Below are 20,454 nucleotides of genomic sequence, written 5' to 3'. Positions count from 1 at the left end.
ATTACTCCTGATAAGGATCAGAAAATAATTATTTCATGTGACTCCAAGACTAAAGCAGAAAGGAGTTGCAAGCACGTGCTGCGTAAATCCACCCAATAATTTCTAGTATGCAGATAGAATCAGCAGTCAAAGGGCTTTATCCTACTAGAGCCATGGATCAAGGACAAACAGAGATGCAAAGATTCCACTAATATTTATGGAAGAGTATGGAAGAAAAGTAAGTATTTCTACATACCAGAGCTTAAAACTAAAGTTAGAATTCTTTTCAATTCCATCTTAAAAATAAATCTGTATTTTAGGGAAGGAAGATAGAGGGAAAATGGGCTGTTATGAGACAAAAAGGCTATTCAATTTAACATTGGCTTTTGAAAGACAAATATTACAGCTCACTAACAAAAATATGCATCCCGTATACTTATCTTGACTGGTTAATGGGTATTAACCATTTATTGACAAAATGGGTTTTGAATAAAAAAAAAGATTGGAACTGCTGCTAGCAAAAGGAAATTGTTGCTTATGGGACAATAGCTAAACTCAGAACATACTGAATTTATTGGGAAAGTCCCCTTTCAGGCACGATTCAACTCCTCTTGGGGTGAATGGGAGTTTTGTTGCTAACATGAATAAAACCAGGCCCTAAAAGAAATAGGCAGGCAATATGATATAGCTCAGGGGTTCTTAAACTGGGGGTCGCAAGGTTATTAAATGGGGGGTCGTGAGCTGTCCGCCTCCACTCTAAACCCTGCTTTGCGCCTCCAGCATTTATAACCATGTTAAATATATAAAAACATGTTTTTAATTTATAAGAGGGGGTGGGGGAAGAGTTGCACTTAGAGGCTATGTGAAAGGGGTCACCAGGACAAAAGTTTGAGAACCACTGATATAGCTTATAATAGCCTTTCATTAACCTTTGGAAAGGGAAATAATCCCATAGTAACAAGTCATCACAGTGTGCATTCACACCAAGACAACAAGAATCTAATCACTTTTCATTAACCTTTGTTGGTTATGCAATTTATACAGTAATTTCCAGCCTCTGGACTGCTACAGCAGTCCAACAGTCCTCCCATTTCCATGTCTGTAAAGCTTCTTTCCATATTAAAGAGCAATTATGATAGCATGAGTAACCATCTTAAGTTTATGGTGAACAGGAGATATCTACCCCACATTTTCATAAATCCTTCCTTCAATTGAAAGCTGAAATGCTTTCCAGTAAGAACTACTTCACACAGCAAATCTGCTACATTTGACAAAATGTTAACCCTAATGAGACTGATTTCCCCATTTAGCCATATGCATAGCATGAATTTTGTTCAGGTAAAACCCTGAACACAATATGAAAGATAGCTGCATAGAGGCTAGTTAAGACACAAGCTCTGGATTTATGGAGGTCAGGCTCATGAAATCCACACAGTGTGCTCTATACAGACACGTAAAGGATGTAAGAAATGAGCTAAGTTTGGCAGAGACGGTTCCTATAAAATACTTACTCTATTGCAGGTATTGGAAATACTGTAAAAATAACTCAGGCCCAGAATTCAGAATGCAGCTGGGCAGCTCAAAGGAGTTCACTAGATGCTCAACAGTTCTGATTCATTACTTCAAACAGAGAATGAACTCAAAAACTGCAATACTTCAGTGTAGTTTGAGTCTCTCTAAAGACCCCGACTTAAAAATCTAACCCATGCTGCAATTTAATTCTAGTTGTCATTTCCAGATTTCTACTTCGCTATCCCAAAAGAAAGCCTTGGGCATTTCCTCCTGTTTTTAAATTATCTTAAATTGTACTGGCCAGATTTCCAAGAGTGTTTGGTCACAACTGAGGCCAAATATTCAGGGACCAATGCACAGCTGTTCCCACTTAGAATAATGGAGCTGATGGGTGATCAGCTCTTGAAAAATGACCCTATGCAAGTCTGAGGGCAAAAAATAACAGTTTGATTGCTTCCTGGACTGACGTGTTCTGTTTATGTAATTGAACAGCACAGCATAGGCAGCAACAGGGCAACCTCCCCTATACTGTCCAACAGTGTGCCTCAATCCAATTTCTGTGTGGTACATTTTTAAGGGCAAGAGACAAGTTTAGAATTCAACTGCAGATAAGGGTATCAGTTTGATTCCACTGTAAAGGTAGTTTTTCCTGTCCCTGAAGAATTAAAACAGTCTAGCAACTCATTTCACATTTAGAATACCTACATATAGGTTGCAAGAACGGAGGTGTAACCTAATCAATGAAAAATTGCTTGTGATGTCACTGTATAAGCTCAAAAGCAAAGCTGAGTCAAGGTTTATCATAAGGAACATCCTCTACCAAATGTATTAGTGTCCTCCCATAGTGACGTCTGTTTGAACCTGGAATTGCTAACTGTCATTTTATAAAAACCAAAACCAAACCTGAAGCATAACACTGCCACACAAAGTAACAGTTCAGATAACAGAATTCTTTTTAGTCCTACTTACCTGGACAGTCAACTTCATCACTCTCATCCTCACAGGTGGGCCATCCATCACACTGCCAGTTCAAAGGGATGCATTGGATGGTACCACTGCGACATGCAAACTGCCCTGGGGTACAGCGGAGCTCTATGGAAACAAAAAGGAAGGTTTTTCCCCCTAAAAAAATATATTCCATCCTGAATAAGGCTACACAGGAAACTAACTGTCCACCACTATGCACACTACAGACAATATTTAAGCAACTTGGCCCTTCAATAAGATCTCTAATTCATACTGTCTCCCTGTTTTAAAGGGGAAGATTAATAGGATTTTCTTTGCCCAGACTACCACTTGAGGAAACACTTTATCAGACAGCTTTATAGCAAGAGCCTTATATTGAAGTTGTCAACATTTTAAAGCCACGTGTAAAATTTACAGGCCAGATCCTCAGATGGTCCATGCAGGCATAGGTAGACCCAATGAAATCAACCTAAGTCTCTAATTTAAACCAACTGAAGTTCTAACCCTATATTTTTAATTTCAGTATTCTCAGAGATCAGTACTTTTCTTCATTCTAGGAAGGACATGCAAACTGATTAGAGCAATTCCCCAACTTTCTATACAATCGATTTATGAAAATATGCTGATAACATCAGAACAAAAGCATCATCTGAAATTAAGTGAGATTATTCCCACCCACCCAAGTGAGATCATATAGTGCATCCTTATTTCCACTCCTTACGGGTATTCCCAAATAGTTGGTGCTTTGAAAAACAGGAGTTAAAAAAAAATTTAAAGCCCACAGATCCTAGTCTATCAGAATGTTTCCAATATCAATTACAGATTAAGAGGGCTCTTCTAGCTATCTATGAATGCACATTATCCTAAAGTTTGCTCATTTTTTTGCATTACCACTTTTTAGAATACTTATTTGGTTTTCAGAACCAGTGATTAAGAGCTTATTATGGTAATTTTTTTTAAAGCTAGTTATACCTACTGAGACACTACACATTCCAAATTACTATTATCAAGCCATATGTACAACAGGATGAACGCATTTACAATTTCCTATCTAATTTGCAGTTCTGAACACGTGGACACATTGTGAACTAGCTTTCATATCCACGATTGTCTTCATAATTTACTAAGATACCCTTTGTGAAATTTCTACAGAACTACAGCCTTTAAATGAAACTAACTATATGAGCATATTTACACTATGTCACATCATGGTTTTGCTGCCCTTAAAAATAACTATTATAGAAATAAAAACTTCCAAACCTCTAATCATTCCCTTCTATCAAATACCACAGCATAAGAATTCTGCTGCTCTTTCAATTTTCCTTGAAATATTTTGCAAAGAGATCTATCAATACAAATGACTCAGTCTAAAGCTGAGTTTAGCGCTGTTCATCTGACTGCACGATGTCATTAACCTCAGTGGACTCACCTTCATATCACCAGAAGTCCATCTGTCACTGCAATTCAAATCTCTTAAAGAAGGTGACTATATGCCCCTGAATCTCCTATGTTATAAACAACTTAACATCTCTGTTTTCCTATTAGTGAACTAGAATTCTCCCAGTTTATCTAGGCTGGAGAACAGCTGCATTTCCATACTTTCACAATTTTAGGTACAAAAAAACCCCAAAACCAAACAAAATAAAAAGCCTTATCTTAACTCTGAAAGGTGTAGATTTACAAGGGCTTTTTATGTGACTTTAATTTAAGATACAAAATCCTTATTTTTTTAAACCTTCAATTATTAACATGCATTCTCAACCTGAGCTCCATCTTAATGAAGTTTGTTTTTAAATTAAATAAGGTTTAATATTATGTTTTATGTTGTTTTCTTACTGAAATGTATACTTCCAAACTAAACACAAATCAAGGCAGACTTACTTTAGATACTTGTGGATAAATCCTACAGCATACCAAAGTTTAATGGTTTCTTTATAAGCATGACTTTACCTTATAGAGCACAGGAATGTTCACATTAGAGCTAGAAAATAAAAATAGGCATATCCTCTTCTTAACACACCACCTACGCAGAACGAACACTCAGGTCACAAAATAGCTAAGAACTCAGACAGACCTGCTAGACTACAACTGACAACAACATATGGTACAAATAGGCAAGACACTTCTGACCCATTTACAGAATTTTATTTAGCGTGAACATACCCAACAATCCAAAAACAATGCACAAACCACTTCCAACACCATAAGAAATAATGCAAATACTGAGGAAAGTGAGAATGAAAACTTAGTTATATTCTGGAAAACTATAGCAAGTACCAACTGGTCTCGAAAAAGGAGGAGCTGGGAGGAAAGGTGAAGCATAGATAACCAGAAGGTTTTTTAGATTAAAAATCACAATGGCCACATTTAAAAAAATCCAGTTAATCTAAGCAGTAGGGCTGAAACTTCCCAATATTCCTATTCATAAGTTTATGGTACTATGTCCACATTTCACTAAGTTACTGACATTTATTTCATCATTTTAGTGCTGATGTCAGAAATATCTTGTTGCCATTGCAAATGTGGCATTGCATTGGAGATGATGGTAATTTTGTGAATGGAAATGCTGCAGAAATTAAATTGAAAAAAAAAATAAACAAACCCTTTACATTCTAGCCAGCCACAAGTTTCTATCACTCTTAATCTGCAGCTGTGGGAGAATTTAATTTGCACTTTATCACACCAGTTTTTTTTTTTTAATATATATATAAAAATAAATAATTCTTGAGTACTTTTGTTTAAATGCAAACCACACATGCGGGATGTAAATTAAGATATTCTACTGCACTGTGTAACAAGAGAAATCTCTGTCTGACTTGCAGAATCAACAGAATGAGGATTATAGGACACCGCATGGGAGCGGTTGTAGAGGCGAAAAGGGATGCAATGACAGGAGTAGAAGGAGCAAAAGAACAATACTAACAGCAAAGAACCAAAGCGTTACTATTTTATGCACAAATAATTATACACTCAGAGGCCAAGATAAAAGGATATTGTCATTAGTGGCATTAAACTACTTAAGCAATGCTCAAGTAGTTTATGAGGTCAACAGAAATACTCAATGGAATTACAGCCTTATATGGATCGTAAATGCACTAAATAATTAGGTTTATATAATGTTGCCTTGATTATTCATTTGATCTCTATTTTACATATTTAAGCAAGAAAGGTAAGTGATTGCAAATTACATGCCATATCTATCTTCCCAGTGTCAATACCTCCCACATTAGACTATTTATCACAAATGTGTCTATATTTTAGAAGTCTAAGTCGAGAATTTTTTTTAAAAAAGTAAGTTTAGAATAATCAACGGAATGTATCAATGAATATTTTCTCCAAATGCCACACACACTACCAATGCCACATAACAAAATGCTTCAAACTGAAAAGCAGGAATTGTAATACGATTTGATTCCATACAAAGAAATTATATTAAAGGAACACAGACTAAACAGTGAAGCACTCTGGAAATGCCAAAAATAAGGTTCCTATCAGTCTTAACTCTGAACCCTTGTTTCCCTACATCTCGAAGTTTAAAAAAAAAAAAAGTGATCTTACCATTAAACACACAGAACTGCCTGATTCACTATGCAGTCTGGACAATACTGTCCAAATGAAAGCTTTGAAATATCTGTATCTTCACTTTTTGATATGTGCCCATACTTAACACATTACTGTACATAATCCATCCCTGCACTGACGGAACTCCATCCTCCATAGGAGGTCCTAACTCCTTTACCTATGTGCCTTCAATCACCATATGGAAGGCGGCAAGACATTCACACTTCTGTGCAGGGTGGAAACAATAACTGATAAAAATACAATCAGTGAACGGTCTAAGAAGTGGACTTTTTAAATCCTTACAATAACGACAAACCACAACCAATCTCCACTAAACCACTAAGAGATACATCTGTGACCTAGCAGTTAAAGCCATGCCAAATTCCAAGTTTCTGGTAAATACCACTGAAAATGACAGAGCAAGTGTTCAAAATAAGGGTACTAAATACTGTATATATAGTTTTTAAAATGAGAAAAGGGCATTTCCTTCCAGGAGGCAGTCTCAAACATCTTAACTCTATTTTTCTAAAGAAAGTTTGCTTTGGTGCTGAAATCAAATGTGACATTTCTGAACCCAAAAAGCGGGTGTGGGGGGTAAAAAGCGTTATGAACATCTACAATCCTCTAGAATTAAAACTTTTGGACAATCTTAGCTGCAGGCATCAATATGTACTCTGTCTATAGTATCATGAGACAGTCCTTCAAATTACATAACTTATTGGTAAAAAATGTTTTTATTGAATTAAAGAAAATAACCCCAAAATTACAAGAGAATTTGTTAGCACTGCAGCTTACGTTTCTGCACTTAGGTTGACTTTCTCTCCATTTTTACACACATGCTTTCCAATATACAGTGCTATATACTGTGTTCAATACCAAACCAAGACTCAGACAGAATGAATTGGTTGCACAGACTGAATGTTTTCTTTCTAAGAAGATACTGAACCAATGGGAAACTGAACACTTGCGCCAAAATTAGAATTTAAAAGCAAGGCATACATGCAAGGTGTAAGTACTAATCACTAGATTCAAATCAAGAATCCTATCTGACTGACAGCCTATTTCTAGGTCATAACAGCACAAAACTAAATAATGCTTCAGGGAATCCTAGTCCCTTGCTGCAAAGGCCAGGGAAATAATTCACCAGAAATGTAATAATAAAACTCCCTTGCACCTCTGAAGAATAATTACCATTAGCAAAGAGACGTGCAACATCTTTTGACCACCGAGAGCGTTTGTAAAAGGTAATTATGCCTAGCATGTATGGAACACATTGATTCAACTACATTAGGTCATAGTAGGAGATTATGTCTACATATCCTACATCATACAGAGGTTCTTCTGAAGACATGATAGCAGCTGTCACAACATTTTAATTGCTCTAGATGCACATATTTAATCACTGCACACTTTTAAAACCAGTTATGTTTATGTGATTTTTTCAAACAACTGATCCCTCTCATCCCTTATGTATTTGCATGCAACCCGATAATGATTACTAAGAATGGTGGGAGGAGGGACACTAGATATTTTACTTGTCTTCAAAAAACAAAAACAAAACTGTGCTTACCCTGGGGAAACCAAATATAGCAAGACTGAAATACTAGAAATATCAAATATCCAAGATACAGTATCAACAATATGCTTAATTATGGTAATATTAGAAAAAATATCTTCTGTACTACTTCCCCCTATTCCTCTCAATTCTCCCTCCTTTACAGATCAAGATAGAGTGCTCAGTAAAATGTAGAACTGGTTAAAGAAGTTTGCTGGTTTTTAGAAGTAATACTTTCCACCATTCAAGTAGAAAAATGTATTTATTTTGCATTTAATATCTTGGAGATTATAAACAAAAAGTCTATATGTAGAAAAAGTGCTTTATCTCAAGAAGCAAGTGCACAGTATCAAGTAATTTCTTCAAGTCCCATTGTTAACTAAGAAGTATGGAGAATGCATTTGTGATGTACAAACACCAGTATAGACAGCACAGAAATACCCAGGTTGTCTGTCTTGTGGATCTCCCCCTTCTTCACACAAGTGGCATTTCTATATACCAACTCTAGCCCAATATTTCACACGTTTAAAAACCTCTCATCTTCCACAAACCTCCAGCCAAAGTGGACTAGATGGGACTTCTCGCTGAAGGAGTCTACCGTTTTCTCTCCTTTTGGGGCTAAGCTAGAGGTGGGCAAACTCCGGCTCACGGGGCCATCCTGCCCGGCCCCTGAGCTCCCGGCCAGCCCCAGCCCCTACCCTGCTGTCCCCCCTCCCCCGCAGCCTCAGCTCGCCATGCCAGCAGCACAGCAGCGTGGCTGGCTCCAGCCGGGCGGCATGACTCAGGGGCAGATTTACAAGTGAACACAGGGTGCTCTGGCACAGACCCTCCAACAGGGGGCCCCGGGGCCGGGCACTCGGGCAGCTAAGCACCAGCACACCCCCCATGGTGGGAAGGGGTTGCATGGCATCCCAGGAGGGCGGTCAGGGGACAGGGATCCCAGGAGGGGGAGTTAGGGGACAAGGAGTGGGGGCGGTTGGATGGGACAGGAGTTCTGAGGGGGGCAGAGAGCAGGCTGTTTGGGGGGGGCACAGCCTTCCCTACCCACCCTCCATATCATTTTGCAACCCCGATGTGGCCCTCAGGCCAAAAAGTTGGCCCATCCCTGGGCTAAGCACTACTTTAGCAGTGCTGCTAGGCCATTAAACCCAGGAAGAGAGCTTGCAGACTTCTTTGGAAGGAGATAAAAACAGTGTCAGGATGAATATGGGAGGGATTTTTGTATGTAGGGCTTGCTGTTTGAGTTTGCTTTGGGAAGTTTTAGCTGTAAAAAACTTAATCTGACAGACATCTTTGGGCTAGGGTATGTGCCAAATGTTGTGTGACCTCACAAGCATGATTATTGTTCTTGCAGGATCCTTTTTCTTACAAGGGTCAAACACAATCACTGTGCTAGAACGTGAAATGTAGACAGTAGCTTAAATTGTTTTGGATGGATTTCTGATTACATTTGTCCTCAAAAAGACAAAAATGGTGCTAGAAATAGCCCATGAAAACAGTTTTAACAGACATCTCTCAATGGTTTGAGCATTGGCCTGCTAAACCCAGGGTTGTGAGTTCAATCCTTCAGGGGGCCATTTAGGGATCTGGGTGGGCGGGCGGGGAAAGGTGGGGATTGGTCCTGCTTTGAGCAGGGGGTTGGACTAGATGACCTCCTGAGGTCCCTTCCAATCCTGATATTCTATGATTCTATAATAGGACAGAAGGTTCATGAGTGTTTGGTTTTCCCTTAATTTTGAGGATGTGGAAATAGACTTAAAAAACATGAAGCACAAAAATCACACATACATAAGATACCTTCAGAACACTGAATAAAGGGACTGTATAAAGACAGTACTTTTTAAACATCAAGCCTCAACAACCCTTATTAAGTAGTATATCTTTTTTACAAGCAGGTAAACTGAAGAAAAGAAAGGTAACATAGGCTAAATATGTTGCCCAATCAGCTCTGTGGTCTTGGGGGAACCAGAGCACAATACTCAGCCTGTCTGACTCACAAAAGACATCCCCCCACCCCAGCCTCTGCTTGAACAAAAGCCGATCAGAAGAAAGAGAAAAAAAACACTTACAAAAAGCAATGAAAAGGCAGTGGAAGAGACACCTAAACCCCTCCAGACCAGGGTGACAGGATTAAGAAAACTCTCCTAGCTTCATATGCATCGAAGATGGGACAGGGAGGCATCTCCATTAGCATACAGAATGGAGAACAGAGATTCCAAGGCAAGAACCGCACTGGACTACAGGACCAGAAAAGCAGGGAAGCAGTGCATGATGGGGAATCTCTGCTCCAGATGTTAATGAACCCATGCCTGCACACACCCAGCTCAGTAGTTATCAGACCAATTCTAGTAATAAATCCTTTATTGGTATCCAAAATACTGAAGCTGCCTAATTGCATGGTGAGCTCCCTTAAAGGAACACCGCCCATAGCCAGGAATGAGTAGTTCCTATTGTCTAACCTGAAGAAAAAAAAAAAAAACACACACACACACACACTTTGGTATACTCCCTTGAGACATCAGTTTACCCACAAATATAGTGTTCTCCCTTGAACCATTGTTCTTTTTCCCCCTACAAAAGCCCCTACCCCCTGCTCAAGTAAGTGCTCTGATGCCTGGATCCAAAATCTGCATCAGTTCCACTGGGACTTCATCTTCTCCTGACTGATCGTGCTAGGGACTCTGCCTGTCTCCAACACTCTGAACCCTTAGCTACCACCACCACCTGGAAACCCTGATCAAGTCAAGCTTCACAAAGTGGTGAGAACCCAGCTCTCTCTCTCTAGGTATAGCCTTCTGACCTGGATTTTTGTGAACAGTTACAGTTGAGTTTTCTAAACCTGACTTTTATAGTCAAATTTAAGTTTGATTTAATATAACTATTGTGTTTGTTTGGCTCCCCGTGTATTGTTATTAACTGGCAATAAATAACTTTCATGGTTAAGCTGGTTGCTTCTCTCTCTTCTACCCCGCCACCCCTCGTAGGTGTTTTTTGGCTTCCCCGTTCGCTCTGCAGCAACACTCCTCATAACTAAGCTAAAGATCTCTGCAGTGCCCAAAAATCCAGTGGGGTTTGCTCATCAAGTGGGTTACTACCAGATAGGGTGACCAGACAGCAAATGTGAAAAATCGGGACAGGAGGTATGGGGGGGGGAGGGTAACAGGAGCCTATATAAGAAAAAAGACCCCAAAAAATCGGGACAGCTGGTCACCCTAGTACTGGAAGAATTATAACATGAAAGTGGGGATAGGGACATGCTGAACCTGGGGCATATGAGGGTGGCCGCTTGGAAGTGCTGCTCGACCCAGCCTGCTGAGTCCAAGGACATATTAGGAGTCAGCTTGGGAGTGCTGATTAAACCGGTCCTTTCAGACGCGTGCGTGCATGTGTGTGTGTGGAAGAACCCAGCCCTGGGGAACCGAGGTCCTGCAGGATGGCTCCATTGGGAGGGAACTTGCAGAAGGGAGAAGTAGAGCTCTGTATGAGAGCACAAGTGACATTAGCAGAACACTGATAGAATTACAGAAACACCCCCCGCCCCAGAAGAGTAACCCTAATAAATGAGCGTATCCCAAAGTAATGGGCAAATCTGGCAACACCAAGGTCAGAGTTCAAGTCAGCAACAGCTGGAAACAGAACCAATGAGTCCTGGCTACCAGTTCCATACTCACTACAAAGCCACATTTCCTCCCTATCAATCACCACTATGGCTTTTCAATTCATCAGCATACTTCTAAATAGAACAAACTCTGTCCTTTAGACAATATCAATGCTCATCAGCTATGGTAGTACATTTTCTGGAATAGCAACAGCTTGTCAATAGCTGAGAGATGACCAATGGAGTAAGCATGAGGGGTGAGGTAGATAGGAAATAGGGGGAAAAAATGAATTTGGAATATTAATTTAGTTTTCAAGTCAGTTATAAAAGGAATACATGGAACCCAATATTAAACTTCAAAAGCCTAATGAGTCCAAGAAGAGAGAGCCTGTTGGGTCAATGTATTAAGTAATGTAATCTGTCCAGACGAGACACTCACCTGAAAGAAGTCTTGCCAGAGCTAGTCGTGAACCTGTAATTTGAAATTTAAAAGAAAACTTACAAAACAGTTGGAACGTAATTGATCAAACACCAGAAATAAAGGATAAAATTGTCAGTAAGTTAAAACAATATCATTTACACAAGATGGCAGGAAATTTTTATCTCCCTCGACCAAGTACTACTTTTCAAGTCAATGACACACAGTAGAAAATTTAGGATCCAGTGTATGTAATCCAATCACAAGCACCTAATTTCTCTGAAATCTAGGTCTTTACGTGAGAGGAAAGAACTTGTAGCAGGAACTGGGTCACAGTTTAACATTAGCAAGTTCTTGGAATTCATGAATAAAAAGGTTATTTTGTTTAATCCAAAAGCTGGTAGAGTTTCACAAATTTCATACAGTAAATTGACCCCTTTCCTCAGTTACAAATACAGTATTTTGGGCCCCAAGAGGCCTTTGTATCGTCTGATTTGACTCTTCTGCACTATGTAGGACATTTTCCCTACATTATTCTTACTAGACTGAAGCCTGAACATTAAAAGGTCACATCCTTAAGCACAATTCTCAAGAACACCACGTTGAGCTAACCAGAATCAGTTACTTTAAATCCCAAAGCAAGTAACTTGTATTTTCCAGTTTAGTTCAAATGTATTTTAAGTTGTTTGAATGGCAGGAGCACTATCTGCTCTTTAGTGAAGAAGTACTTAACTCCAGCTCATCTTCCCCCTTCCATTGTACAGTCTAGGGAGCATATACTTTCTAATATTACATTATTTTACTAATTATAATCACTATCTCTGGCAGAAGAATCCTTCTAGGACTTTCTGCCAAGTTATTCCACCAGTTTACAACAGCACTCTTACTTTTTCAGCTTCAGAAGTATGGATCCCTTGTAGACCAGAAAGTTGTTTATCTACAAGAATGCTTCTCTGAAGTTAATATCTCAATTCTCCCTCACCTACCAGCCTGCCTTTTGAGATCGGTTTCATCCAAACTCAACTCGGTATCTAAGTTTGGCCAATTACTTCCTTTTAATCAAGTCATAAATTATGTCTCCAATAAAAAAATACCAGAGGCCACATGACTCAAAAAGGTATGTGATAAATACATAGATAATTCAGTTTTCAAAACCTTATTAAAAATTATTTTAAATTTGCATCATACTGAAATCTAGCAAAGTTACCAGCTCAGAAAAAGAAGAGCTTGAAGCACTATCACTTTTAAAAGAGATGCAACATTCGCCATACTGGTCTGAAGACTCCAGCTGGCTCTCAATTAAAACAAGGTGTGCAGATGCTTCAGCTCCGATTCAGCATAGCACTTGAGCACATGCTTAACTTCAAGTCTATGATTAGCTCCTATTAACATCAATAGGAACTAAGCATGTGCTTACTCAAATATTGATCTTAGCCAATAATTTGGCTAAGGATTACATATTAATACACACACAAAATCACCAATAACTTTTGAAAATCATAGCCATTACATATTACATACATCTTGTTTCTAGAAGTTTAAAAGCAAGTGCCATGCATACATAAGTGGTACTTTGTATTTCTATATGTATTCTGCATATGACCTAACATACATTTGAAAAGAATGCTAACAATTCTACTGATAACTTGTCACAGTTAAATCTACATGCTCTTCAGTCAACGCTAGCCTCGGTACTGTGGACATACTCCACCGAGTTAATGATCTTAAGTGGGGACACATACAATCGACTGTATAAAATCGATTTCTAAAAAATCGACTTCTATAAATTCGACCTAATTTCGTAGTGTAGACATACCCTCAGTGAAGGAGGACAAGAGCACTGGCATCCTCAAGAAGTTGGAAATTTTATTCAATAAGGAATGCTGTTAAAAGTATAATTTTTTTTTCTGTACAACCCAAATGACAATATAGACCAAAACAGCAGGATGGATAAAAATAGATATTTTTATTTAAGTCGGATTTGATTTAAATAAATTTATAATTTCGAAATGATAAGTTTAGGTCTTTATAAAAGTTACTATAATAATTAGAATTGATATTTTTGTGTTTAATTTACCATTTCATTTAATGTTAACTGCTGAACTTTTAAAGAAAGTCAGACCCTGAACTGGTGGAAGTCACGGCCAAACACTTTGAGCCAGAGTTTGCTGAAGTACACCACCAACTTTTGACAGCAGTAGCCTCTTTTGCAGGTATAGCAAGAAAGTTTTCTTAATTTCAGTTCATTTAACTAGCTCAGTTCATAGACTCATAGACTAAGGTCAGAAGAGACCATTACGATCATCTACTCTGACCTCCTGAACAAAACAGGCCACAGAATCTCACCTACCCACTCCTGTAACAAACCCCTAACCTATGTCTGAGTTATTGAAGTCCTCGAATCATGGTTTAAAGACATAATGCTAGTTCACTTAAAGTTGAAAAATCTACTGGGAAACAATCAGGAAATCTTCCAATCTATGAATAAAAATGAGATATGAGAGGACGAGCTCTACTACTAGTTCTAAGAATCTTGGACATGGTAATCGGAAACAATTAACTACGGATTATACTTCCTCTGCTTCAAAAGAAAAAAAAAATCACTTTTAAAACACGAAACATTTTGATAAACCTTTTTTTAAAATGTAGCCAGCACATTTAAGGTAGATTTTAAAAGAACAATTCTAATATGATGGGTTTTTTGCATTTTTTATTGAATTCCAACTTCCATTCGAGTGCAGGTGGTTGACAACTCATGAGTAAAAAAATTAATCATCTAGCAAATAAGAAATGTGTCATTCACCATCTTCTAACATTAAAAAACTTAAGCTATAAAATTGCTGAAATAAGTGTGTATATATATAGTATATCCTCTTGGTTAGCAAATAGTACCAAATTTAGTATAAAGGGGTTTTTTGTTTGTTTTTTTCAAATCATATTTTAATGATTGCTGACCAATGATAATCAACCTTTTTTTAGGAAAATATCTAAAATGTAAGAATGCATAAGAAGATTACAATGTATTACTTAAATCATGATTAAAGTCAGTGATTTAAATCAATCCACCCTTACAGATAGGCTTCAGTATACTCCATTTCAAAAATGCACTAGTAATCAGTAGGCAGAATTGTCTTGCAGCCCTCTGGTATTTCCCTTTCAAGAATGATACACTATATACATGAGTGCTATAAAGTCTTAGATCAACATACACACACTTTTAGATCTTTTTTTAATTGTTTCCAGTTGGAAGGGGTCATTCAGAACAGACAGGCAGAGAACAAAGTAAGTTTTGGGCACAGACTCTCGCCTCTGCCTCTTAAATTTGGAGGAACTATTTGCACCTTCTGGGACAAATTAAACACTAGCTCTCCACTAACCTGGTCCCCTCAAGGTTATTCTAGACCCTATGTTGATACCATCAGCCCCCAGCATGACAAACAGGGATCATTTGGGCAGAGGGACATTAATTTTTCCTCAATTTCTGACAGTGTTTTCCACAAAAGCTGTTTGTTGCAAACACCTCTGAAAGACAGCCAGAGAAAGTAGAGAGCTATAGATTACCCATCAGAGGGCACCAAAACATCCTATTTTACTGATTGTTTGCAATATGTTCACAATTGGCATATTTACAAGACATGCACTGCAGGATAGTCCATTTTTTCCCCTAACCACTCAATTCTATTTTAAGGGTCAATCCAGTGCACTTCAGATGCAGCCAAACTTTTACCTATAACCATTTAGAAGTGAAAGCTGATAGTACTTAGTCATTTTTGCTAAGTAAAGAATAACTTCAACAGAAGCATAGGGACTCCACAACAGAATACAATTAGTCAGAAAAGAGCAATACTAATGTACAGATCTTTGAGAAATTGCCTCTAAAGAAATGGAAAACTTAATTTCAAAATATTAGATGAATGGCACTTGTGTAAAAATCTGAGATTAAGGAAATATGGAGTACATTCAAATGAAACATGATTTACAAAATTCCAGCATGTGAACTAACAAAGCAGCCCAGGATTACTAAGAGTTATCATACAATATTAAACAACGCTTTCAGAGTTTATTAGGAATATGGGTGAGCAATCCATTTGTTTCCTCAAGGGAAGAGATGTTTCTAGTCCGGGGGGGAAAGGAGGGGGAAGACAGGCACAAATTAAAAAGCTTTTAGCAAGTATTGGAGCATATGCCTAGACTTAAAGCATATGAGAAGCCCAAATGAATTTAACAGGACTACTCAAGAGTTTAAGGTTAAGCACAAATACCTTCCTGAATCAGGGCATGAGCTAGCCCATAAGTCAAATGATAAGTGAAAGCAGGCATTTCAAATCTACTCTATGGAATCATCAGTTTAAACCACTAAAACTATTCCCAACTTCCAAAGCCAAAAGGACATTCTAATACTAAACAGGTATAATTGTAAGAGAATACCTCATACAAGATCCCAAACAGTATTAAACCTATACCTAAAACAGTGGTTTTCAACCTGTGGTCTGCAGACCCCTGGGGTTCCACTGACTGTGTCTAAGATTTCCAAAGGGGTCCACACCTCCATTCAACTTTCTTTTAAGGGTCCACAAGTGAAAAAAGGTTCAAAGCCTCTGATCTAAAGGATGTATACCACAATATAAGTGCACATACATATATCCGCAACATTCAAATGTTGGTTACACTAAAGAAAAATCATTTGTTCTAATTTTTCATAATATTTGTTACACACACACACACACACACACACACACACACATAAAAGGCTTAGCAGGAAAGTTCTAGAACACTTGAAAGCAGGGTCCAAAACTAAGTTACAAAGAAACATGTTATTTTGACTCTGTATATATGAAAGTGAGTATTCTTTCCTTTACAAGCTAGCTGATCCAATACATGACAGAAATTGTAGCAAATGGTTCATGCTCTGAATAGCATTCCACTGCTTAAATTAAGCCCTAACATGATAGGAATGTAGTCAATATTAGTTACAACTACATATATCCAGATTATTCGAGCCACTCACTTTATTCTTCCAGATATTAGAATCCTGTGTAGACCTATGAAATATCATGGTAATAATGAGTTTTAAAGATTGTGTGTTTGAAACCACCAATATAATTGGCTGGTCTTTTAAAGATGCCATATCCATTAAGTCAGGGATCGGCAACCTTTGGCACGCGGCCTGGCCGGGCCAGTTTGTTTACCTGCCGTGTCCGCAGGTTCGGCCAATTGTGGCTCCCACTGGCCGCAGTTCGCCATTCCAATGGGGGCAGCGGCCGGCATATCCCTCATCCCGTGCCGCTTCCTGCAGCCCCCATTAGCCTACAGCAGCAAACTGCGGACAGTGGGATCCACGATCGGCCAAACCTGCGGACACAGCAGGTAAACAAATCGGCCCAGCCCGCCAGGGTGCTTACCCTGGCGGGGCCGCATGCCAAAGGTTGCTGATCCCTGCATTAAGTACATAGAAATCTATACAAAAGGCTACCAGGCCCCACATTATGTAACTATCAACTTAATGCCAAGCTTCTTTGAGGCCAGGCCTATCACTCATTATGTTTGTGCTAGCCTAATCTTTATGGTTTGTAGGCACTACCTCACTATAAATGTTAAATAATTTGTTATTACAGTCATGTTATGCTTAGTGAAAATGTTAAGATACAGAGGGCTGACAATTTATAACAGGGCCTGAAAAAAAATCCATATCAGTAGCATGCAGAAATTTTGCCCTGGCTTGCTCAGAGATTTAAGCTATCAATGTATTTAGAGCAGAGGTTCTCAAACTGTGGTCTGCGGACGAGTTCCATCCAGGTGGTCAGCAGATAGTTCCCTCTAAGATGCACGCCTGGGTGGCCGCACATGAGAGAATGAAGGGCCACCCACCTAATTAGTGGAGCCGTGCAGGCGTGGCTCCACTAATTAGGTGCCTGGACCCTGGAGAAGACGCACTTGTAAGGTGAGGTGGTGGCCTTTGGGGGAATAGGGGGTAAGTGGGAGAGGGTGACAAGAGGGGGAGTGGGGAATTTGGGATGTGCAGGGCTGTGGTGGCCAGAGAAAGAGGCAACTTTCCCCAGTTCCAGGGCTGCGGCTGCTCGGGAGAGACGGCCCTCCTTCCCAGCCTCAGCTCTGTGGCTGCTGTGGTGGAGAAAAGAGCCCCCCCCTCCTTCCCAGCCTCAGCTCTGTGGCTGCTGTGGTGGAGGAAAGAGCCCCCCCCTCCTTCCCAGCCTCAGCTCTGTGGCTGCTGTGGTGGGGGAAGAGACCCCCCCCTTCCCAGCCTCAACTCGGGGGCTGCCGCAGCAGGGGAGAGAGGGCACATCCATTGCATTAGAAAGGTAAGGCTACGGATATTAAAATATGAGTTGTGTGCTTTTATTTGTACAACAAAAAAGTTAATAATTATCAGGGTTTTTTTATATAGCACTTTTATCCAAAGCATGTTACAATAGTTAGCTAACAGTACAAACTACATTTGGAAAGATCATTAAATGATCCACCAAGATCCTCAGCAATTTCCAGTGGTGAAAAAGAAAAAAAAAGTGTGATAACCACTGCTTTAGAGTTTAAGCCTTCATTCTTCAAAAACAAACCAAAAAAAACAAGCAAGAAAGCTTTTAGTCTGTAAGATTGCAAAGAACCAAGTACTGGATGCAGTGTTATCTTCCTGAGTCTGAAGAAAGGTCCAGTACAACTGTTGCTGCACACAGGTCTATCAAGCAACAGAAAAGTGAATTTAAGACTGGTGAGGTTAAGTTCAGAGCAGCATGAATAAAAATGAAGCTGTTAGAATCATGTTAGTGTAGTTCTGCTGATGCTTGGTAACGTTATGAGCACAGAAGACACTGGTGTTATTCACAGGGAAGGAAGACTTGAGAGACTATGGGAAAGGATGGAATTATGGAGACATAACTCTTAAAGCAACCAGAAGGTTCTGAATGTGGAAAAAGGAGCTGCCTCCTTTAGGCAGATTCAAATTAAAACACTTATTATCCAGAGACTGACAAGAGTGTAAGCCCCCTCAGCCAGGTCCAAGTGGCAGCACAGAAATCCTAGTGTTCTACTCTTTCCCAGATACCACCAGAGGCAGGGGGCAATGCTTCTTACTGAGTCACTGGGTATGCCTACATTGCAATCCCAGGTGTGACTGCAGCTTCTGTAGACATATGAGAGCTAGATTTGATCTAGTTAGCTTCAAATGCAATAGCAGTGAAACCACAGCAGCATGGAGTAACTGCCTGAGTACATCCCCAGGGTCCCAAGTAGGCTTGTCTGAGTATTGCTGCAGCAGCACCCCTACCTTTGTCTCCTATAAATTTCCAGCAAGATCTTCCAACCTCTGTAAGGAAAAAACTACCAGAGCCTCACCCGGGATAGTGATTGGGGTGTGCTATAGACCGCCGGGATCTAGCTTGGAGACGGATAGAGAGCTCTTTAATGTTTTTAAGGAGGTAAACACTAATAGGAACTGCTTGATCATGGGAGACTTTAACTTCCCAGATATAGATTGGGAAACAAATGCTAGTAATAACAATAGGGCTCAGCTTTTCCTAGACGTAATAGCTGATGAATTCCTCCATCAAGTAGTTGCTGAACCAACGAGGGGGGATGCCATTTTAGATCTGATTTTGGTGAGTAATGAGGACCTTGTTGAGGAAATAGTTGTAGGGGACAACCTTGGCTCGAGTGATCATGAGCTAATTCGTTTCAAAATTAATGAGAGGATAATCAATATTGCATCTGAGACTAGGGTTTACGATTTCAAAAGGGCTAACTTTACTAAATTAAGGCGACTAGTTAGGGAAGTGGACTGGACCAACATATTTAGGAATCTAAAGGCAGATGACGCCTGGGGTTACTTCAGGTTGAAATTGCAGGAGTTGTCAGAGGCATGTATCCCGAGAAAGGGAAAACGGCTCGTAGGTAGCAGTTTTAGACCGAGCTGGATGACCAAGCGTCTTAGAGGGGTCATTAAGAAAAAACAGAAAGCATACCAGGAGTGGAAAATGGGAGGGATCAGCAAAGAAACCTACCTTATTGAGGTCAGAGGGTGTAGGGATGCAGTGAGAAAGGCAAAGCGACGGGTGGAGATGGACCTAGCGAAGGGGATTAAAACCAATAGCAAAAGGTTTTTTAGCCATATAAATAGGAAGAAAACCAAGAAGGAAGAAGTGGGACCGCTTAAAACTTTAAACGGAGTGGAGATTAGGGATAATCTTGGAATGGCACAATATCCGAATGAATATTTTGCCTCGGTCTTTAATGAGGCTAATGAAGGGCTAAGGAATAGTGATAGAGGGACCAATGGGAATGAAGATATGGGGGTAGACATTACGGTATCTGAGGTGGAGGCCAAACTTGAACAGCTTAACGGAAGTAAATCGGGGGGCCCGGATAATCTTCATCCTAGAATATTAAGGGAATTGGCGAGTGATATTGCTAGCCCGTTAGCAATGATTTTTAATAAATCTCTAAATTCGGGGATTGTACCGTTTGACTGGAGATTAGCTAATGTAGTTCCTATATTCAAGAAGGGGAAAAAAAGTGACCCGGGTAACTACAGGCCTGTTAGTTTAACATCTGTAGTATGCAAAGTAATGGAAAAAATTTTAAAAGAGAGAGTGGTTACGGAGCAGGAGGCCGATGGCAACTGGGATAGATTACAGCATGGATTTACGAAAGGTAGATCGTGCCAAACCAATCTGATCTCCTTCTTTGAGAAAGTAACAGATTTTTTAGACAAGGGAAATGCGGTGGATCTAATATATCTGGATTTCAGTAAGGCGTTTGATACGGTACCGCATGAGGAATTATTGGTTAAATTGGAAAAGATGGGGATCGAAATGAAAATCCAGAGGTGGATAAGGAGCTGGTTAAAGGGGAGAC

At 39.5% G+C, this 20,454-nt stretch overlaps 1 protein-coding gene across 6 annotated transcripts in view; it reads right to left on the bottom strand.

Moving 5' to 3' along the window:
* Positions 1-20,454, bottom strand: part of DGCR2 (DiGeorge syndrome critical region gene 2) — an 85,619-nt gene that overhangs the window by 34,380 nt on the left and 30,785 nt on the right. For 4 of the 6 annotated variants that reach the window (XM_044989839.1, XM_044989835.1, XM_044989840.1 and 1 more), the window contains 2 exons: positions 11,611-11,643; positions 2,461-2,583 (listed from right to left, as the gene is read on the bottom strand). In XM_044989839.1, coding sequence (XP_044845774.1) covers positions 2,461-2,583; positions 11,611-11,643 — 156 coding nt within the window. The remainder of the gene's footprint in view (positions 1-2,460; positions 2,584-11,610; positions 11,644-20,454) is intronic. The other 2 variants (XM_044989837.1, XM_044989838.1) reach the window with 1 other exon arrangement.

The sequence above is a fragment of the Mauremys mutica genome, chromosome 16 (genome assembly GCF_020497125.1).
Source record: "Mauremys mutica isolate MM-2020 ecotype Southern chromosome 16, ASM2049712v1, whole genome shotgun sequence".
Classification (NCBI taxonomy): Eukaryota; Metazoa; Chordata; order Testudines; family Geoemydidae; genus Mauremys; species Mauremys mutica.
This window is presented reverse-complemented; position numbering and strand designations above follow the sequence as displayed.